A 23,733-nucleotide genomic window follows, 5' to 3' on the forward strand; every position below is an offset into this window, starting at 1 on the left:
GCATGGCAGTAAGATTGGGATTCCTAGGATGTGAATCTGAAAGCCCCCCTTTCCCACTGTAGCCCTGGGGTGCAACTGAATAGAGGAATAGGTGCTGCTGAATCCCACTATGTCCCCTTTTCTGCCTAAAAGGGAAGTTTTTCATTTGGGAAGGAGTAGTTCCTTTATTAATTCTGTATTCTAGAGGTCATAATCTCTTCTCTTGAAGGTAACACAAAGAGAACATTTCCAATCACGCTGCATCTTCCGAAACACTGGACTCTCCCTCTAGTCCCTCCCACTGCGACACACACACGCTGTAGGTCATTCCCATATCTTCCCAGTTCAAAAAGGGGAAATTTGAGTGACAAAGAATTTATACCATAATTATTAGCAAGATGATACATTTATGTAATGTTTTCAAAATATATTCCTATGATATCAACAGAGCAGAGTCATCACTTGTCGTACGTGGAAATCCCTCTAGTTTCTAACCCTGTTTTCTTCACCTGCAGATGCTTTGACTGTTTGATGTGTCCTGAACACTGAGTGTAAACACAGTCTGTATGCCTGAGCCCCACCTAGCTGGCTTTACAGCTATGCCGTAAACCTGGCAACTGGCACTCTCTTTCTGCAAAGTTCCGAGGTTTCCTTAGAGGATGGTGGACTTGTTTACCAGTGGCATCCTTATGGCACAGGAACTGTGTGCTGCCTGGGACTTATGTCATGACCAAGTCCCAGACTTCCCATTCGCATGACAGTTTCCACATGCCTGAAGAGATCAAAGGGAAGGAAGCCTGAGACAATGAATAGAAAATCCAGGTGTACCTTGGCCATCATGCTGGAATAGGAGGTATACAGAGGGTCGTCTTCCAATTTGCTGGAAAAAATGGACAAGATATTTAGCAGGATACTTTATTGGGACCAAGCAGAAAAGAGTGAGTCCTTTTTTAAACTGTTTATTTCATTTTTATTTATTTATTTATTATTATTATTGTTATTATTATTTTAACTTGACCAGAGAGAGAAAGAAAAAATGAGAAACCAAGCTGCTAGGTCCAGGACTTGAACTGTAGCTAGCCATGTGGTAGTCCAGCACCTTAACCACCACGCCACCTGCAGGCCCCAAATAATCTTTTAAATATTACATTATATGTACTAATGAATTAATTTGAAAATCCCCTTCTGCACTCTGATTCTTAGAAATAAATGAACATCTGAATAAGCACTGGTGTGACATGAAATACAAAGACGAGGGTTGCTGTTTTATCTTCATATTCAGTGTGTGGCATTATGACGCAAGAGCTGTGGCTTGTTGTAGCTTCTCTAGGCAATTCTGGATGGCCAAGAATAGGGCAGCTCAAATCTGCATCCCCCTTCCCCTGCTGCCATCTTCAAGTGAAGACACAATGCCCCTGGGCCTAGACAGACAGGGGACTCTGGGGGAGGCTGACCTTCGCTCTGTGAGAGCATTACGGCTAAAATGAAGAATGATTTGATGAAGTGGGTCAGGATACTTTTCCGTCTCATCCTCCTCCTCCTCTTCCACCTTGGGACATTTCTACAGAAACCAACAGACATAGGTTTTAGGCACCAATTTCAGCACTTGCCATACAACTGCATGCAAAGAGAAGGTAAAGCGCAAAGCGCAGAGTGCATCAGACTAAAAGCACAAAAAGAAACCACTGAATCATACATGTATTACAGGACAGAAGCCCCAGAGATGCAAGGTTTGGAGATATGTGTATGTATAGATATATACTTTTTTTTCTAGCCAACAAAAGAAACATTCCAATTTTAGGTTAAAACAAAATAAAAGACAAAGCCAAAAGCTGACCACAGATCCTAGTCAGCAGAACTCTCATGCAAGCTCTGGGCACCCAAGTTCAGGAGGGAAACCCTGCAGAGACACTGAGTGGCTGGGTCTGCCTGGCCAACATCTGAAATTTCTCTTGGAGAACTGGGCTGGAGATAGGGATGGGGCAAGAGCTACAAGGTATTGGTGCCATTTTGGGTTGATAGCTATCCTAGGTTCAACCCCGCAAAGCATGTCTCTTTATTAATCTTACTCTTGGTTCTAAAGTCTTGTTCTCAAGAGATGCCCTCCTGAAGCTGTAAGCCTTGCACTTCCCTTCCTATCAAGTCTTTTCTTTATCCCCTTTTACAGAAATGGAAATAACAGCTAATGCCAGAGGCAAAAGTGGATTTTCTAGCAGTGGCAGAGCCACTGGACTGACCACATTTGGTAAATTGGTGAGAACTACATAGTGTGTGAACGGTTCAGAACTAGAGGGCTGAAGTGATACTTACTGTCAACTGCTGATCAAGAAACTGGGAAAAACAGGGACCTGCCTTTCTCACTGACAGGAGTATGTGAAAAGAACAAAGGACATAAGGACAAATGGAAGGAAATGGGGGAGAAAGACTTAAAAGGAAAAAAAAGAAGGAAAGAGAAAAAGAAAGCAAGGGTAATAGGAAAGAAAGACAAATGTAGAAAAGAATATAAGAAACAAAGGGCAAGGCCAATAGTGAGAGTAAGTGATAAGAAAAAAAGACAAGTGGGTGAAGTAAGGAGAGAAAGAACCATGGGCTGGCCAAGGGAGAGGAAGGCTTGTGTTCTTTCTGAACCAGGACGAAGCTCTGTTGTGCCTCTGCAATAGGCTTCCCCCCTTGTGTGTTGTTTTGCGTGGTTTTAAAGCACAAGGTCTGTTAGAGACGAGGCATGCTCCATTTACCAAAGGGCCAAATATGGAAATGTGAGATGGAGAAAGGGTATTTGGATGTGTCTTTCCCAAAGCAGAACTACTGATTAGACAGGTGGGATCCTGGATGGGCGGCCTCCTGCAACCAATGGTGCTCAAAGCTTAACTTAGCTTGAACTCCACATGACACGCTGTGCATCTCAAGAAATATTAGTTGTTAATGATGACAATGATGAGGATGAGAGTAGTATTAGCACCTCCATGTGAATATTCATCCTCTGGCTCTTGTGATCATTATCATGTCCTCCTCTGAGAATTCATAGGGTTAGTTCCTGTCACATTTATAAATTCAGTTCTTTGTGAAGATTTAACGGGTATAGCACACACGTGAATACAAAACTCAAATTCATTCACACTCATATTTGTTCTCAGTTGAGTCAGTACTTACAGCCAAGTCCTGTACTAGTTTCTCTTCAAAGGAATATTCCTCTGTTTCTATCCAAAATCTCTGATAGCCATGGAGGAAGAGGTTAATAGAGCGGTGCCTGAGCGGAAGGGTGAGAGTGAGGTCAAGAGGGATCCATGGAACTCATTATTTTAGCTTGGGTGGTTAATGGTTAGTAAGCAGTACAGCCTTTTGTACAATTTTTATCTTCTGATTGGTCAGAGTAGCTGTAAGCACTATGCCATAAGCATTCATTTCAAAGAAACCAGAATCCCTTAACATGGTGGGTCCTAAATATCTGGAATACCTTCTTCTTTTTTTTCTTTTTCTTTTTGTGGAGAGGTTTTTGCTATAGGGCACGTGTGCTCGCCAGAAAGACAAACAGAGACAGACAGAAAATGAGAAATCATCCCCTGGGGGGATGGCCACACCGCAATCCCTTTTTGATTTTTCTCTCAGGATCTTGGGCATGCACGCACACGTGCCCAGCGTGAGTTTAAGCCAGCAGGTCTGGGAATTGAACTGTGGTTGACTATATGGGAGTCCACCGACATAGCCATTACGCTAACTGCTGGTCCCAATATCTGGAATACCTTCTGAAAATAACAATTTTTAGTGCAAGACATGGTGGTAACTGTAATGTGAATCTGCCTCAGGGTCTTTATCCCATTTCCCCTTCAATAAGGAACAAATCATTATACCAGGTAACAGTCTGAAGTATTTACTTCATACAACAATTTAGTTATTCCTTTAGGCAGATCCCTCCCAGGTAATCCAATCTATTAATAAATCGTGGTGATGGTGAGCGTTTTAGTCTCAGACATACTGTAAATATCCAAATGTGGCTTCTTTTCATTCTCCAAGTAACCACACTGGGAAGGTGCTCCAGTGTTGACTTAGGAAGGCCAGCATGGGCATGCTGTGTCACAGCAGGTCTTCTGTGAGCCTCTGGGTTCTAGCTATGCCCCTGGTGTCTGAGAACACTAAATAACTGACATGAGTTACTCCCTATCAGCCAAAATTGACTTCTGGGAATATAAGCCGCTAAATGCCTGCTAAACATTTATCATATGTGAAGAGAGTGGTGAGGAGGGAAGGGGTGAAAGAAGACAAGGTCAACAACAGAGTCATTAAGATGTGGTTTCTGGTAGAATACAGTACTTGCTGTTTTTCTTCAAAATCTGACCAATCAGAATCCTTTTAAAAATTTGTACAAATGTGTATTTTTATGGTACCATTAAATCAAGGTCAAGAAAGGAGAATAGTGCAGAGAATGAGCAGGTTTCTCCACAGGTTACATTACCATTAAAATGGGTATAAGCCTGTCATATTGAGTTTTTTCATTAACCTTTTCCAGCCAAACCAGTTGAAAGGTGCTCAGGAAGAAATTGTTAATTTTGTGTCTGGAGAAAAGCATACAAATTTTCTTTTAAAAACAAATATCAGAGAAACAGATTCGGCATAATACAATGAGTCTCTTTGGCCCTTTAGAAGAATCCATGCAGTTTAGGTGATCATAAAATAGGGAAGAGTGGTAGTGGTGGCTCCATCATCATCTTCTTAGTTAGATACTATTGTTATGAAATCTACTTACAATCCTTTACACTAGACAAAATACCCAAGGCAACCTCTCTAACACAACCTGGTTAGAATGGTCATGTTCCTTCAAGGATATAGTGAATTCTTATAATTATTCTTACCCATACAGGGGGTAAAATTACTGAAGCAGCAGCCCAAATATGTAAGAGTGGTACTAATATTTTGAGTGGATTTCAAAAAAAAAAAAAAAAAAGCTTGTGTTTTGAGAGATATAATTTCTGTCTCATTCGTCTGATCCTGTAAAAACATGCCTAGAACTGGGCTCTTCTGAAAAACATGTTAGTGCAGAATGAAGTAGGCACCTCAACCAGAGACAAAAGTGAATGCCTCTGATGTTTTGTCACTTCTAGAGAGCAAATAAAAACGCTTCACATTTTTGGTTTGTCTACTGAGCTATGAATTTCACTTTTCTATCAGAACTTTAGTAGCGTTAATGCCCACGACTACTTGACTTAATGTTGTCAACTTTTTATTCATGAATTCTACTAGATTTGGGGTGTTTCATTCTCTTCTAAAGATGGGTAGTCTTTTTTTCTTGAGAGATACCTGTTGGAGCAGGTGTGGTCCCATGATTCTCCATCATCTCAAAGACCCAACCAGGAAAACTCAGTCGGCCAGTTGGCTCAGGAAAGGGTTAAAGGACACTTTGGACAGAGTATGGCCATGATACACAATTTGATGAAAGCAAAATGTCAAGTGTTTAACTGTCTTTAATGAAATATTCTACAGAAACTCATTTATTCATATGGGATTCAGAATGTACTTATCTAAGTTAGTTTACTTTCTCTGGTCAGGGAGGATTTTTCTTATTGATTTGAAAGTTGATTCAGCACAGGTTGATATTCAATCACCGTTTTTGTTCATAGATTGCAGCTATATCACCAAAAACCCTGTGTCAGTCTCAGTTGTTGATAACAGTCCAGTTTGTTACTGATAGAAAAGTCTACACATAATTTTTTGCCTCAACACAAGGGTTAAAACACCCAGTTAAAGGCATTGTGCTCTGATTGGCCTCTTAGATGCTCTCTATTTATTTATTTATTTATTTATTTTGAGAGGTTTTTGCTACAGGGTGCGTGCGCTTTACAGAGAGAGACAGAAAGTGAGAAATCACCCCCCAGTGGGGATGGCCATGCCACAATCCCTTCTCCTCCATTCTCCTCTTGGGATCTTGGGCATGCATGCACATGTGTCCGGCATGAGTTTAAGCCACCAGGACTTGAACCACGACTACTTGGGAGTTAAGCAACACAGCCATTACACTAACTGCTGGTCCCTCTATTCATTCTTCATCTTGACTGCAAATATGCTGCACTGAAGGATTCTCAAGTTATATTTGTGTACTTGCTGAAGAAATAGTAATTTTGTGTCAAGTGCCTGAGCAGAAAATTACTCTTTGACCTGTCAATGGAATTAGAGGTAAAGTATTTTGGAAAACAGTTCCATTTTCCAGAAGCCTTTATATGCTCACAAAGAATTCCACCTCAGCAAAAACAGAGAGCCTCCATGAGTTTACTTGGCTGACATTATAGTGCAAAATGGTGAACTGAATGGGCCTGGGGCACTAGAAAGTCTTACCTGGCTTCAGTTTTTATGCTTACCTTGATTGCCTTAGTAGGCCATTGAACTATGCAGACAGTAATAACTCCATGGGCCAAAGACTCTAATTTCTACTCCTTGGATGAAGAGTGTAGGGCCAGAAGAAAGCAGAGCGGTGGAAGGATGCCTTAATAACCATCAACTGGCTCACGAGCCAGAGGAAGATGACAGAATACTTACCTGGGCAGATTGTAGAGAGGTGCCATCCTGAAACAAGCCACCACTGCCCGTTTCCGTTGCTTTGACAACAGTTTGTGCCAGACAGCCTTCTTGGATCTCAAAGGCTGTTCCACCTGAGAAGAAATCAAATGGTAAATGAACACTAGGCTCTCCTTATGGGTGACAAAAAATAATTACCCACAGCCTAGACTTCTTAACCCTGGAAAAATTTTGGGTTCTCAATTCTAATCAGTAGAACATTCCCAGCCAAAGATGATTTGGTTCTTGAAGGTCTTAGGTTTTTCCTTTTCCAAACTGCTTTCAGCCACTTATTATTTAACAACAGCTTTACAAATGGGTAGGGAACTTAAACCAGTCATTTGAGCTAATGGCAAGAATTCATAAAACACTGTGAAAGGGAAGAACTGAGGGGTCAACTACTATGAGATACCGACAAGATACTTCAGGGTAATCTGGAATGATCCCTTTTCCCTATTTTCTCATCCCGAGGAGGGCACTAGTCACTGAGAGCTGAGTGTGAAGAACAGCTTTGTAGTCCCCAGGGTGGTCTTGTTTCCACACTCCTCAGGGCAGATGCTCCTAACCTGTTCCAGGTGATAGACAGCTGCTGAGATTCTCTGCACACGCTCCACAGTCTTTTCTGGATTAGAAGGTTCCTCGCTTTTCAGAACATCCTTATAGAGGTTCAATTGCCATTTTACAGCTGGGTCATCAGACTGAAAATTTAAGCATACCCAGAAGATGAACAATTTCCTGTACCTCTTGTAATGATAGCTTTTTATTCCTATGGTGGTTCTTTAGTAATAAAGACTCTCTTCTACTATTGTCCCCCTCTTACTTTCCCCATTATTCTCTCTGGAAGATGGTAGCAACTATGTAGGAACTTTTCACTCTGGCCTCCATGTCCTTACTGTTTCTGTCATATTTTTCATTCTTTTATCTTTCTGTTATACTTCAGATGATTTCCTTAAAGCAGTATTCCATTTTATAAATTGTCTTTTCAGTGGTGTCTAGCCTGTTATTTTATAGCCCATTAACTGGGTTTTAATTTCAATGACTATTTTTAAAATTTAAAAATAATTATTGTGAAATCTTTTTTTCAAACCCACTCCCATTCTATTAAAAAAGATAATGTCCAATTATTGTGTAATTAACTCTATTGCTTCTTTTAGCTATCTTTTTTTCTTTTTAAAGAGAGATTTTTGCAATAGAGTGCATGCTTTTGCTTATGAGACAGAAAGAAAGAAAACACCCCTCTAAGAGGATGGTCACATCACAATCCCTTCTCCTCCATTCTCCTCATGGGATTTTGGGAAACATGCACATGGACCCATCATGAGTTTTAAGCTGCCGGGTCCAGGACTTGAACCACAGTCAATTACTTGGGAGTCCAGCAACATAACCATTATGCCATCTGCTGCTCCCTCTTTAAATGTTTTAACTCTATGTTTAAATTCCTTTCTATAATTCCTTATACCTGCCACCTTTTTTTTTTTCATTCACTGACTCTCCAATTTCCTTATATGCTTAATAATTTTTTAAATATAGGCTTGTTTTCAGGAAGAGTTTATTAATTGACATTTCAACATATAGTTTAGGAGGTGGAGATTCTCTTAAGTGATTTCATTTTTTTTTTTTTCCTGCAGAAGATTCCTGCGCTCCTCTGGTTCAAGGCTAGTGTTAAGTAAATATCTGGCCTAGTAAACTCTGAGTTCTTCCAACATTATCAACTTCTCATTATTATGATTTAGAGTGTCTTCTTTTTTCTGGAAGAAAAGATTTATTTATTTTGCTTTTTTTTTGTAGTATATTTTACACACCATTCCTGTATGGTTGGGGTGCAAAGGAGAGGCTTTTCATATTAGTTTAATTCTTCTTAGAGCATAATGTGTTTGAGGAAAACTGCTTGGATTAATGCATCTGAGAAAGTCTCAAATAGCTTTATCTTTTTTTAAGAGAGGTTTTTTTTGTTTGTTTGTTTGTTTTCGTTTTTGTTTTTTGTTTTTTTTGCTATAAGGTGCTCACTAGAAAGAGAGAGAGAGAGACAGAAAGCAAGAAATCACCTTTCCCCAGGGGGATGGCTACATCACAATCCCTTCTCCTCCATTCTCCTCTTGGGATTTTGGGTACGCATGCACATGTGCCTGGTGCAAATTTCAAGCCACCAGGTCCAGTACTTGAACCATGGTTGGCCATGTGAGAGTCCAGCAATGTAACAATTATGCCATCTGCTGACCACCTCAAATAACTTTTACAATCAAAATTCTATCTTAATTGTTTTAAATGACATCAAATTGAGATTATGAAATTATTTTGTTTCAAAATACTTCTAGAATAGGAGGTGCTAACATTCCTCCCTGGTGTCCATTTTGCTATTTAATAAGCCTCATAGTCAACAATATCTGAGACAGAACCTAAATCCCTGGGGTATGGCTTTATGTTTGCATAATGGGAAGAAAAGGCATGCCTTATTGGATGCCTCTTTGCAGCCTCTTTGTAATAGCAAATAAATGAACAAAAATCAAGAACCAAAGACAAAAATGAAAATCAGAGAGCTATTTCTACTAGTTAAGCACAAATCCTCCAAGACTGTGTTTAGAACACACTTAAAACATTTAAGTAAACTAAGTGGGGGGCTAGAACTCTGTAGCCTGAAAGAAAGCCTGTGTGAATTCTTGTTTTCTTCCCAAAGTATCACCTTTTCCTGTAAATGCAAGTTATTCCGCAGATGCTCTTTAACCTCTTCATCTGTGTCCCTCTGTGGGGTTAAAAAAAAAAAAAAGATGTTAAATTTAATCGCAGAGATCACCATAGAGATGTACAGTACAAAGATATATGGATAGTCAGTATACAGTTTTGCTGGGCTCTCCCTCAGAAAAAAAAAAAAACGGGGGGGGGGGTTACCAAAAGAGGGGGGGGGGGGATTACAGAAAACTGTAGCAGCAGACAGAGTTTCTTCCAGATCAACTTTTAAAATGAGGACATGTTACCTCTATACACCTTGGTTTCTGTTTATCTTATCCCATACCACCCTGGGGGAAGGAGGACTAATGCTTCAGGGACTAAGCACCTACTGCACTACCTGCATTACATGCTCAGCCCGGTCAGATGGGCAGCTTACACAGCTGTATCGTGACTTTGCGAGAGAGATCAGCTCTTGATCGCCTGGAGTGCACATGTTCAAACCAATGGGCAGCATTTTCTTGAGTGCAGCCACAATGAGGGAGGTCTGGATGGAATACAGGTCTCCCCTCCGCTTTGTCTTCTTCCGTTCCTGGTCCTGTCCTCCAGACTAGGAGGTGATGTAGAAATAAACAGAGAGGTTGAAATGAGCAGCGGCTCTCTGGAAGGGTCTGCTTCATCTCAGAGACAGTCTGCCTCCTGTGGGCTTGTCTATACAGATTGGGCCTTACTACATTTCAAAGGACAGTGAACAGTGTGTTAAACAAAGACAAATCAGATGGCCATCAAAGATCAGCCCTAACTCTGAGCCTTCCGAACATGCACACAGAAGCACATACCTAGACACACACCACAGACACCTATAGTCTTTGCTCACGCACATATGAGCTGAATGAACAAATAAACCAGTGTTTTTCGAAAAGATTTATTTCATAACTGACAAAGTTATCCTGATGCTGGGGAATCAGTAAAAATGTCAAAGAGCACCCATCATAGAACTGCTTTGTTTTCAGGGCTGAAGCTAGTGTTCTCGAGCACTGGCATCCCACTTGGCCTCCCCATCATGAGACAGTGCAAATTCTCACAAGGAAAGAAAAATCCTACAGTAGGGCTGGTTTGGGATCTGGCTGGAGGAAAGTTAGAAGAAAAACTAGACATGAAAGAAAGGACTCCTCAAGTCCATGGGAGTTGGCACCTCCCTTTCCATATTCAATCTCATTTCTTCCAGAGATAGTTCATTCAGTGAAACAGATTTAAGAGAAGAATCCAATGTAATGGACTATGGCACTCTGGCTGCCCCAGCTGGGAACCATCAGCAAGCACAGCACATGGTGGGTAGGGGCAGGCTCAAGGAAAGCAGGCACTGTGGTGACCTGCTTTGCATAATGTCAGGCTCTGCAAGAGCAGAGGGGACCACATGGGCCCTGTTTGCAAAACTCTGCCTCAGCTGAGTGGGTACTTGCCGGAGGTGGGGAAGGCTAAGTAGCCAGAAACAAGTCAGAGACCATGAGGAAGAGGGAAAGGGTGCTTAACAAAGCTTCATTTTATGAGGTGCCCCTCAGAGTGGATGCTGCCATGAGGCAGCAGTGCTGTGGTTTATGGGACATGGAGACATAGGGATCTTAGAGCACAGGGGCCTGATGCTGCCCTGGGACTACAGTGTAAGACTAAGGCTTCTGGGCTGGGTCAGGATTCATTTGGGGCTTTCAGAAATTGACACAGCCCAGAAACTGACCTCTTTAAATTACTTTCTCAAGTATGAAAGAAGTTCATAATTATTAGTGGGATCTTAAAAAGGATGTGTTGTCTTTCAACAAGCTGTGGCAATCACATCCTCAGATGGTTACATCACAGAAACCATGATGAAGCCCTTAGCCAGCAAAATCCTATGTGTCAAGCACTGTCAAACAATTCAACTAGTTACGGGGCACCTTGTGTTCAGTGCTCCAGAATACCAGGAAAGCAGCAGGACAAGAGGCAAGAAATATGACAGGAAGAAGAAATGGGGCTAAAAGGAGGCTTCTTGTGTTCTAGAATGCAGCAGAAAGTGAAACTGGTTTGCAAAAAGACTGCAAATTCTAGCTATCATTTGCTGAACAACGCTTGGTTTCTTACATGTTCTACCATTAAGTAGAATTCTAAAGATTGTGTTTAAGAATGAAACTCATGTATGGTTTAATTTACCATTGAAAAGCTTTAAATCATCCATAAAGGACAGAACCTGGTTGTGTGTATATAAGCGATGTAGCATCATGTATGTAAAAATATAACATGTAAATGGCAATATACTGCATACAATCAAGTCAATGAGATAAAAAATGTAATTATGTGGATTTTATTACCTGATTTAAATTATTTCCTGCTCATTCTCTGTTTTATTTGGGTAATCTCATGTTGTTCTAATCATAAATGCTATATATATGATGTGACTCCAATGTGTCTACTTCTTACATAAAATCATTTCTAATCCTCTAAGCCACCCTGAAATATTAACAAGTTAGTTCTGTAAATGAGGATATGATGATCAGGGAAATTAGGCAATTTTTCCAAGGTCACACAGCAAATAAGCATCTGAGCCACATCTAGACACAATTCTATTTTGCCAGGGTTCCATTTTTCTTTTCTAAGAGCTGCATGTGACCTGGTTCCTTCCAAACTCCCATTCTCCACCAAATACCTTAGGATAGAAACTTGGGGCAATGGCAGCAGATACACATTAATGAACAGAAAGAGAAAACTTTCTGTGTAACAACCTGTAGGGGTAACTGGAAAATTGTCACAGGATTTATTTCTACTAAATGCACATTTCATGCAAAAGTTATTCTGATGTTAAATCCTTGAGTTTAGTCTTTGGAAGGCTCCTTTATCACAGGGGCCTTGTCCAAGAGGCAGCACATATCTAGGAAGGAAGGGCTCGATCACCAACAGAACATGGGATTCTGACCCTGTGTGGCACCATACAGCAGAGAATCTCTCAACCTTTCAAGCCCTGTCAGTCATCCCTATCTCAGTTACTGGGATGCCCAAACAGCAGCTGGGGAAGGGAGCAGAGACAGCAAGGAGACCTCGGTTAGGGCGAAGCTTGGCTGGCTTCCCCGGCTTCCCCATTCCAAGGATGGGTAGGCCTACATTCACTCTTTGAAAGGCAGTTGTCTTGAAGCAGGCCTGGGGAACCTCCAGGTGGGAAAATCCATTCTGCACCACCCCCATGGTGATCACAGTGCAGAGGGGCCAGAGTCTGGCACCTCTAATACTAGGACAGAAAAGACACGTCATGCATTTGACCTGTACCTTTACTTGCATGGCCTGTGTGGAAAGACAAAAGAAAAGAAACAAGGAGAAGAGTCAGTCAGTGAAAGCAGGGGTACAAAGCATAAGGTAGCACATGTTAGTCATAGCTTCTTAGCCCTCTTTTCTCAGCCAGCACAACAGAAACTCAACCTTTCAGGAAGCCAGTTGTGAGCATGGCATGAAGATTGAGTGAGAGGTTAGGATGAAGGCAAATTTGGTCCTATGGACTTACACTCAGACCAAGCGATCCACCCTGGGGTAACATCAACTCAGAGACCAGACATCTCAGGTATATAGTACTCAAACCCAAGCCAGGTGGTCTTTGCATCTGGCCACCCACAATAACTCTTTATATCTCAATTATTTCCACCTTTCACCTCTATGCTTCACCTGGGTGGGCTAAACAATTTTGTAGGCAACTAAAGGCCCCAATTTTCTTTCCTCTTGCCATCAGTACATTATTAACTTCAGCAGATGTGTGGCTATGAAAAGAGAGGGGAGAACTGAACTAAGGTGCAATGCTTGTGCTTATGCTAAAAGGTTTGGTTAAAAAACAAACAAACAAACAAAAACTACTCTAGGTGGGGGCCAGCAGGTGGCATGGTGGGTAAGGCGCTGGATCCCACATGGCCAACTATGTGGTTCAAGTTCTGGACCTGGAAGCTTGAAACACATGCCTGGTATGATCGTGTGTATGCCCAGATTTCCAAGAGGAGAATGAAAGAGGAGGGATTGTGGTATGGTCATTCTCACTTTCCTTCTCTCTGGTGAGTGCACATACCATATGGGAAAAAAATGTTAAATGGAAAAAGTACTCTAGGACTATCCAAAGTGATTCAGGATTATCCCACAAACTAGAGAATGGAACATCTTCTTCCACATACTGTGGGCTTTTAACACACCTTAGGTCAAAGATTCCTGCATGCTACAGGTTCTAATTTTTTCTCTTTTTTTCCACATACAGTAGTTTCTTCCTCTCCATTCACAGTTTCACTTTTCATGGTTTAAGCAACCCATGGTCAGCCACAGTACAAAAATATTAAATGAAAATTCCAGACATAAGCAATTCATAAGTTTTAAGTTGAGCACCATTCTGAGTAGCATGATGAAATCTTATACCATTCTACTCTCCTTACCAGATGTAAATAATCCCTTTTACCAACTTATCCATGCTATCCTCACTACCAGCCTCTTACTCACTTAGTAGCTGTTTTGATTAATAGATAAAAAAATAAATCATATATAAGGTTTGCCATTATCGCCATTGCAAGCATCCACTGGGAGGCTTGGGACGTATTCTCCCATAGACAAGTGGGGCGGAACTACTACACAGTAATGCAAAGATTAGTGAACTCATTGGAATTCCCTGATTCCAGTACCTATGCTTCCAAAATATTTTTATTTCTCCACTCTTAGGTCACAATCACCAGTAGTTTATGATCAAATAGATGATTGCATATGTAAATCTGAAGGAGAAAAGATCTTAAGGATGATGGGGTTGGAGTAGGACACACCATATGGTAGTGTTTTGCACCACCATAGCATGTGGAGAGTTTGTGGTAGCTTCTGTACCATGGGAAGGTCTCATGCCCACTGAGAAGATAAGTGAAGACAGTCAACCCAATATTAGATATTACAGGAAAAGGAAGATTTGGGGAAGTTAGTCTGAGAATGAGAAAGGAGAGAGAGATCCATCTAGCAAAAGGGCTCTGAGAAAGGGGGTAAGAGTAAGGGAAGGAAAGGAAGAGGAGGATGGGGAAAAAGGAAAGAGGGAAGGAGGAGAGGAAAGAAAAGAGGAGCAGAGGAGAAAGAGTCGGTAAAGGGGAGTGCACATACCTGAGGCATGTGTTTATGTGTGTGTGTGTGTGTGTGTGTGTGTGCACAAGAGAGAATGCACACAGGTGATTGTGAGTACACGACACCAGTGCAAGAACAAAGAGAATACAAAGAAAAAAGAGGTATATGTGGTCGGGGGGTGTGAAAGAGAGAGCAGTGAGTAGAAGGGGAGGCTGGAGTAGGAAAACACATGTAACTGAATGCCCTTGAAAAATTAAAAGACATCTTCTAAAATATTTCCTCTTCTTTTTCAACCCACTGACCTCATGCTCCCTGAGGTGGAGTGGCTTTAGACCATGAGACACTCTAATATTTTCTGCATCATAATTCTTTCATTTTTCTTGTTTATAATCTTGGTCAAAAAACTGGCATTTCTTGGGCTAAACACATTCTAACTTACCATTCCCTCGGAGGAAGATGTTGCCATTTTTCCAAAAAAACAAGTTTAAAAACAAAACAAAAACACTTGCTCAGCTTAGTTACATTTAGCTTAATACGTAGTTACAAACTGGTGTTATATAGACAAAATAAACAATGAGCTCTCCAAAAAATATCTGAGCTATTTACTGGGAAAATAACCTATCTTTGAACTGACCTTCAATTGATCAAGTGTGAAAAATGTGGTTCACTGTCTCTTTTCTCAGCTGTCTTTCCATGCATGGTGTCATATGCAGTGTGTGGCATGCAGCATTCAGACACATACCTCCACCAAGACTGCCATATGCACTGGGCCCAGTTTCATTTATACAACACCAGAATTCAATTAAGAGTGGTGATAAAAGCAAGCATAGGTGACAGGTGACCATTCAGATCAGGTAATAGAGAGAACACCTGATTTGCAGGGAGGCAAAGGCAATAGAAATTCAACAGACGATAAGGAAGAATACCTTCTTCCTGGACTCTCAATATGTAGTTCTATATCCCCCAAATACCAGAAATGGCTATAAGCTGCTGTTTATTGGAGGCTTGGTATCTCTGTCGAAAATAATATGCTGCATTTATCAAATGTCATTCTGTTCTGGAGGTACTGTTTAAAGCTGACTTTTAACCAGAGCATCTCAGCTGGGAGAAGTCAGGTAGTGAGCTCAACCCACTCTAAAGGTTGTAAATTGGGGCCCAGAAGAATTAATGAGGCAACGATAAAGCAATAGTCAACAACTGGGCCAAGGGTAGGATTTTTAGCTTCTGTTCTTTACAATTATACTACATGTCTCAACTGAGGCAACAGAAATAATATGAACACTTGTCACCCTGAGAAGTATGCAAATAGGAGTTATCTAGAGTGTCTTCACATCCATAAGGTTGTAAGTTTGACCCTATCCAATGTGACTCAGAAAGCAGCAGTTACAATGTCAGTGGAAATGAAATAGACAAGTTTGCTTCTGTAGACTAACCCTACCAATGGGAAGACACCCAGGTTCTGAACATAATCATCCTCTGACAAGAAAAATATCCCTTTTCCTCACTCAGTGATATGAATGGGCAAAATGTCAGGTTAGTTTGTTAGTAGATGAGTTTTGAAATGTCATGTTCTGTCACCTCATCTCTTCCAAATGTAAACCCAAGGATCCTGAGAATCCATTCATTACAAAGGGTTGTGATATCTTTGCCATGTCTGCTCATCTGGAAGCCAAAGCCTTGTAGCAGAATCATTTCCATTGTTTTGCTGCCATCCCTGACAATAACAACCGATACTAGCTGATTCAGACCTGGGCCACTGTTTTTTTTTCCCAGGTTAAAGACAGCATGGGATCTACCTAGGATTGATTCACTTTCTGTAGCTAGATAGGGTCAAAGGAGGGCCTGTAATGGCTGTAAAAACACCCTGTAGGAGCAACATAAAATAAGACAGCTGTCTCAGTGAGCTGGAGCCTGAAATATTGTACCTTGTATACGGCACGTGAGCAATGGATATAATCACCAAAAGGTGAGTGCAAAAAATATTTTGGTAAATGAAATAAAATGATTAAAAGCCTCAAAGGATCCACCATGAAGCCCTTTTGCAGATTTCTCTCGAATATGATCCTTCTGCTTTGTACATGTGCAGTTGATTTGTCCTACTATATAAAATAGCACACACTAAAAGTGTATTCTAGTGTATACTTAGAGTGTTAACAATCAAATTTTGGATTCTGGAAGAAGTGCTAGTATTAACAGAATTAAAAGATGGAGCAATACGAAGTTCAGAGTGATTACAGCTAACCAGAGCTAGTTGCACGCAGAGCAGCTCTGGGTGCAGAAGGTTTCATGTTTGGTGTCATAGCAACATCTTGCCAGCTGCTTCACAGACATGGTCCTCCATTCCAAATGACTGTGGGAAAGATGTTTAAGAGCTTTGCTACAAAACCAAGATTATCATCTTTCTAGTGTGGCCCATTGCTTGGGGGAATGAGCAAGAATAAGCCATAACACCTGGTAATAAAACTTCACATTTAAATAGGCTTTGCTTTTGGGTACACTTGAAGGAGTGTGTTTGAGAATTCTCTCTAATCAAGATAATGAAACTTCACTGTGTGGAGCAGACTTGGGATAAGCCAGAAGTCAATGTCTTCTTCCTGTATTCCTGCTACCCTGTGCCCTAAGTTACTCTTTTTCTTTTCATTTTTTTTTCCTTTGTTTTCTGTTTTTGTTCATATGGAAATCTGGTATGCCCCCTTTCAAACATTTCCTGCAGGGAGATGGACAAATGTTTGGCTTTCTGAATGCAACTGTCATGGAATATAAACAGAAGGCAGTAAGAGGTCAACACAGCTGAAATAAAGCAGGTATGGCACGTTTTCAGAGAGGAAGAAAACAAACATAATGTAAAAGTGTGTGCTATTGAAATCTTCAAAGCAAGGTAATTTTTCCCCAGCTAATCAGAGGGTGGAGCTAGGTATATGCATTTTTGTAGCTTCACTACTTAGGAAATAGTTCTATTTTAAAACCACTAATGGCAATTTTTGTTTTGGAGACCTCTCAAATGCCTTAGGCAAGTCTTGAAATTTAAAACTTTTTGACATACAAGCAGCTACTTATTCATAAAATGTGATGACCATGCTTATTTGAGAGCAGTTTCTTCTGGCTCATTCTCAAAGAAACAACAGTAGAGACTTTAAGTTACATAGTGTGACCTAAATGCAGTACCATGCTAATCCTTGAAAAATATGAAATAGATTCAAGTCATGGCTGAGGTCAAGGTTGACGAGTCTTCGGAATTGATTTTTAAGGACTTACTTTTGACATCTTGCTTTTGCTGTCTCCAGTCAAAAATGCCAAATTATTAATTTCATTCTGAATCACAAAATTTTGCTCTTCCCTTTTGAAGTTCTATGTGGAGAGAAATAAAAAAGCAAACATTACAAGAAAGTTTTCCAAGGTTTGTACCTTTCTAACTGTCCTTGACCCAGGTCCCAAGTGCATTCTTACGTGAGATTTACACCACAGGATGAAGACCTCGGCCACCATCCGAAAGAGCTGGTCGGAGTCAGCATCAGGACTTTTGAGCCAGTTAGATCTGGATTGAAGAGTAAGTGAATAGGTATGTGAAATTTGGTAAGGATTAAAAGATTTACACCCTCATAATTATACCAACACATGTTTATCCGTATGAAAATGTATTCTCATCTGAAGGTAATCATCAGGGAGACTAGATGTCAATATATTTCTTGCATGCTTGAATACAATTGTGGTAGGCATTTTAGAAAGATGACAAAAATCATTGCCATTTTTAACAAAGGATTTTCAAATTATCTTAGCAAACAGATGTCAGAAATCAATATTTCAAAATTGTCAAAGGAAGGTTTTATTTCTTCTTTAAACTAATCAGTGGATCAAGGTCAAGCTCTAAATTTTGGAACAGTCCTCCTTTAAGGCTAGCAAGAGTAAGAAAGCCTTGGTCAGGATGATATTTAATCTTGTCCTTGACACTTTTCATTGTCAAACCTCTGAAATTTTAAGCACTCTAAACATTTCATGCCCCACCCCCTTTTCTTTCAAATCAAGTTTTATTAGTAAATTTTGTGAGACAATATGTTTTTTTTTTTTTTAACCAGGATTTGAAGTGTATTAGCGGAAAACAAAAATCTCCCAAGTCTTTTTAAATGATTTGGAAATTCCCTATAAATAAGCATTTTTCATTTCTTCTTTTAAAAAACAAGGTAGGTTAGAAAATTTCTCAGTAGCAGTGAAAAGGATAATTGCAGTAGAATTCTGTCATTTTCTACAAGTTGCCTTGCCCGGAAGTACCTTACACATTTGAATTAAATTGTATTTCCCAAGGACTGGGTGAGTTGCCATTTTCAAACAGCTATATAAAGTAACTAAAACGAAAGACACTATTCCTCTAATCAACACTTCAAAAACCCCATGTGTGGGATTTTTCCTTACATGAAGCAATTCTCCAACTCTCCACAGGATGTCATATGATTCGATTGTGACATTAACTACCTGAGTTAGCATAGACCCCATAGGTTCAGGGCTCAGTCCCATAGGATGCTCCCCATTTCAGATGCCAGTTGTAAGTCCTAAGTCATGACCTTGATGTCTGGTAAACCAGCTATAAATCAGGGGTTCCCACAACCTCCTCTTTGGGTTCAGTAATTTGCTGGAACAACTCAGAAAACTCAGGAAAATGTTTTACTTACTATTACAAGTTATTATAAAGGATATAACTTAGAAACAGTCAATGGAGGAAATGCACAGGGTAGGTATGGGGGAAGGAAAATGGAGCTTCTTTCTCCTCTTGGGATATGCCACCTTCCTAGCACCTCCATGTGCTCATCAATGCTAAAGGTTGTGAATCCAATAGTTCAGAGTTTTTAATAGAGATTCCATTACATAGGCATGGGCATCGGTTATTAATGTCTAGTTTCTCTCCCCTTCTTGGAGCTGGAATGGTGGTGATGACTATGGTGAGGCTGAAAGTTATAACCCTCTAATCACTTGGTTGTCTCCTCTGGCTACTAGCTCTCATCCTCTAAGAATCACCTCATTCGCATAATTCAGGTGTGGTTGAAAGTTGCTTATTATGAATAACAAAAGATGATCAGCCCTATCACTCAGTAGATTCCAAGGGTTTTGGGTGTTTATGCCAGCGCCAGGGGACAACCAAGATATCACAGAAGATAAATTGTCTATCTTTTTGAAGTTAAAGAAAAATTAGGCTTTCACAAATGGCGTTAAAACTTCTGATGCCTCCTTTTCTATGCAGAGCGTCAGCTACCAGGAAAAAAAGAATCTCTCCCAGTCACAGTGGTTTAAGTGGGAGAGTGCCACTGTAGTGTAGTCAAAGCTGCATGAGAGGCCCAGGCTCAATCCCTGGCCCCATCTTAATAGACTGAGTGTGTTGACACGTACCTGTGATCCTAGCTAACAGGAAAGCTGTGACCAGGTAAGATCCTGTCAAAAATATCTCTCTGTCTCTCATTAAAACAAATAAGCAAAAAGAGCAAACACATAAACCAGTGCCCTATTTCCTGAGACATAAGACTAAATTTATCTGGACAGTCTATGCTTCCTGCCCATTCATGGAGAATACCAGATTAAGGAAGAAGGTAAAGACTCATTGAGGCCAAGGGAACCAGCAGTTAGTGTAATGGCTATGTCGCTGGACTCCCACGTAGTTGACCACGGTTCGCGTCCTGGACCCGGTGGCTTAGAACTCACGCTGGGCGCATGTGTGTGTGTGTCCAAGATCCCGGGAAGAGAATGGAGGAGAAGGGATTGCAGTGTGACCATCCCCCCTGGGGGGTGATTTCTTGCTTTCTGTCTCTATGTGTCTCTCTCTGTCTGGCGAGCGCATGCGCACTATAGTGAAAACCTCTCAAAAAAAAAAAAAAAAAAAAGGACTCATTGAGGCCAAGACCATTTTTGGATCCCTCTCTCATCTCCTGAATTTCTTACTACCCTAGATTCCAGCATCAAGTTTCTTATCTAATCTTTTCTTTTCCTACTCAACTAGCTTCTCCTTTATGTAGCAAAACTACTGGTTGTCAACCCAATATCCATTCTCCTCTTCTTCCATATAACAAAACCTCGTTTTGTTCAGGATGGTCAACGAGATGAAAGTGGAAATTAATACATCGACTTCCTAGAGACGCCCTTTAAAGAGAGACCGGACAGCTAAAGGTGCCTTTTTACTTTCCCTCTGTTGCTATCCCACTTCCTGTCTGGGATGAAAATATGATGGCCAGAACTCCAGCTGGCACACAAGGGGACCTTGAAATGTTTGTGAAAAATGGAATAAAAAGATAAAAAAAAATATTGACTTTAGGGACCAGCAGATGACATAATGGCTATGTAGCTGGACTCCCATGTAGTCGACTATGGTTCAAGTCCTGGACCTGGTGGCTTAAACTCATGCCAGGTGTGTGTGTGTGCATGCCCAAAATCCCGAGAATGGAAGAGAAGGAATTGCGGCATGGCCATCCCTCCAGGGGGTGATTTCTCGCCTTTTGTCTCTCTGTCTCTTTTTAGTGAGTGCACATACCCTACAGAAAAACCTCTCAAAAAAAAAAAAAGTAGTGACTTTATTTCTTGACTTATGTGCCATCAAATTTGAGAGGTTTTTCTTTCTTTTTTTTTGGCAAATGAATACTAAAGAACTGAGGGTCCTGGGAATTTAATCATGCCAATGCCAATCATGCCATTATTAAGAAAAAGGGGTACTCTTGGGGACCAGCAGGTGGTATGGTGGTTAAGGCGCTGGACACTCCCACATGGCCAACCAGGGTTCAAGTCCTGAATCTGGTGGCTTGCTTTCTTACTTTGTCTCTCTCTCATTCTCACCCTCTGTCTCTCTCTGCTCAAACTAAAATAAATAAAATAAAATAAAATAATTATAAAAGAAAAGAAAAAGGGGTACTTTTTAGAGATTTTTTTTAAGATCAGAAAACAAAAATAGGTCAGATGAAGCCAAATCAGAACTGTAAGGTGGATGCCTAATGATTTCTTAGCAAAACTCTCACTGCTGATGAGAGGAACAAGCAGGAGTATTGTCACGGTGGAGGACTATGGTGAAATTTTTCTGGGCCTTTTTTTGCTCAAGCATAAGCTCACTTTCTCAAAATATTCATAATAAGCAGATGCTTTAAGTTTTGACCCTCCAAAAACTTTAAAAGCAAAAATGCCTTGAGCATCCCAAAAAACTGTAGATATGTCTACATTCTCTTGACTAGTTTGCTTTTGCTCTGACTGGACCACTTCCACCTCTCGGGAGCCATTGCTTTCATTGTGCTTTGTCTTCAGGACTGTACTGGTGAGGCCATGCATGATCTCCTGTTCATCAAAGAAATGCTTCATGATCTTGATCCTGCTTGCTTAAAGTATCCATTGACAACTTTGCTTTTATGTGCAGCTGATGTGGGCATAACAGTTTTGGCACTCATCAAGCAGAAAGTTTGTGCAAATTTAATTTTTCACTCACAATTGTGTAAACTGCCCCATTTAGTATGCCTATGGTATGGACCAGTGAAGACCCTCTGTCTAGACTTCACTCTCTTACCCACCCAGATGTAGCCAGGAGCCAGGACAACCCAATCATCAGCTGTAGGGTAATACTTATGGAGGGGCCCTGAGTGAAGTGTGGGGACATGTTCTGAGCAAATACCACCTGTCTCTTTGGGCTTTGGAAGAACCTTGCAACTTGTCCTTTCCTTGACCCTAGCTGCAGGCAGAGCAAGGGGTGGAAATTGCTAGGGGTATTCCAACAGACACATCTGATGAAATTCAGGAAACATCTTGACTCCAATTAGCAAAGTCCAATCCCTTCTCTACATCTGAAAGATTTTTTTATTTTTGGAGAGGTTTTTGCTACAGGGCACGTGTGCTCACCAGAGAGACAGAAAGTGAGAAATTACCCCCCCAGGGAGGAAGGCCATGCCGCAATCCCTTTTCCTCCATTCTCCTCTTGGGATCTTGGGCACGTGTGCACATGCGCCCAGCGTGAGTTTAAGCCACCAGGTCCGGGACTCGAACCGTGGTTGACTACATGGGAGTCCAGCAACATAGTCTTACTCTAGCTGCTGGTCCCTGTGGTTTTCATTTTTTGTCAAAAAATTTTTTTTTATTTTTTTATTTTCTCTTCTTCTTTTTTTTTTCTATTCCTTTTCCTTTTCTTTTTATCTTTCTCACTTTTCTGGTCAGCCTCCACACACTTGATTTTCAAGACAGGTATAGGTGCTCAGTAGTCAAATATATGAATACTTTTAGGGTCAAATTAATCCTCAATTTTCATTGAATCAGCTGTGCAAAGTACTGTTTGGAGACTACAGGTCACCTCCTCCTGCATTACTCTAAATGCTCAGTTTTATCTCCAAAAACTAGGAAAAAATTGTATAATCCATCAGATGACCAGAAACCACTGCAGAACCACAAGAAATATGAGAAACCAAGAAAATCTCTCTCTCCTAAGGGGAAAGAATAACTCCTTTTCTTCCACAGAGAATACACATAACTCATGGAAATGTCAGATAAAGAATTGAATATATTCATAGTGACAAAGCTAACAGAGATGCAAGAGAAGAGAAACAATGAACTCCAGAAGATGCAGGAGAAAAGAGACACCGAGTTCCAGGAGGTGAGGAAGTTTCTTACATGATCTGAAAGAGGAGATATATATCATAAGAAAGAATCAAATGGGATTGTTACAGATGAAGGCTCTAATATAGGAAATCTAAACTTCCCTTGAAAACATCAAAAGCAGTTTAGATCATGCAGAAGTTTGAGACTCAGATGTACAAGATAGGACCTCTGACCTAGAAAAATTCACCAAAAACATTGAGAAAATAACCCCCCAAAATGAGAATAACATTCGAGTAATACTAGATACCATTAAATGCCCAAACATCAGGATCATCCATATCCTAGAAGGTGAAGAAACTAATAAGGGCATTGATAATCAATTCCATGAAATCCTGGAAGTAAACATTCCAAACCTAGAAAGGCACTCAAAGATCCAGACCCAAGAAATATAAAGAATCCCACGCAGAACCAACCCAAGAAGATCTTCTCCAAGGTACATCATAGCCAGACTGACCAAAACCACAGACAGAAACAAGATACTAAATTTAGCAAGAGAGACACGTCAAGTTACTTTTGAAGGATAGTCCATAAGGCTAACATCAGACCTCTCATCAGAAACAATGCAAGCAAGGAAAGAATGGGAACATATACTCAAAATGTTAAGTGAAAAACAATTTCAACTAAAATTACTGTACCCAGCAAGATTATCTTTCATATGAGAAAAAAGACAAAAAACATTCTCAGATAAACAAAACCTGAAAGAATTTACCAACACCAGACCAGCTCTCTAGGAAGTGCTGAAGGGTGTGCTATACCAGGAAAACTAAAGTCGGACACACAGAAATAAGAGTACAAAAATCAACCAAGAAAATGGCCAGCCTAATGGTAGGGACAAGTCCAGAGTTGAATGTTAACTTC

General features: G+C 40.6%; 1 protein-coding gene across 1 annotated transcript in view; it reads right to left on the reverse strand.

Annotated features, from left to right (window-relative positions):
* Window positions 1-23,733, reverse strand: part of RYR3 (ryanodine receptor 3) — a 143,613-nt gene that overhangs the window by 47,423 nt on the left and 72,457 nt on the right. The window contains 10 exon segments of the mRNA XM_014588380.1: window positions 808-859; window positions 1,434-1,540; window positions 3,130-3,226; window positions 6,505-6,617; window positions 7,089-7,220; window positions 9,203-9,262; window positions 9,626-9,796; window positions 12,478-12,492; window positions 17,530-17,622; window positions 17,722-17,809. Coding sequence (XP_014443866.1) covers window positions 808-859; window positions 1,434-1,540; window positions 3,130-3,226; window positions 6,505-6,617; window positions 7,089-7,220; window positions 9,203-9,262; window positions 9,626-9,796; window positions 12,478-12,492; window positions 17,530-17,622; window positions 17,722-17,809 — 928 coding nt within the window.

The sequence above is a fragment of the Tupaia chinensis genome, unplaced genomic scaffold, assembly GCF_000334495.1.
Source record: "Tupaia chinensis unplaced genomic scaffold, TupChi_1.0 Scaffold000037_21, whole genome shotgun sequence".
NCBI classification, from domain to species: Eukaryota; Metazoa; Chordata; class Mammalia; order Scandentia; family Tupaiidae; genus Tupaia; species Tupaia belangeri.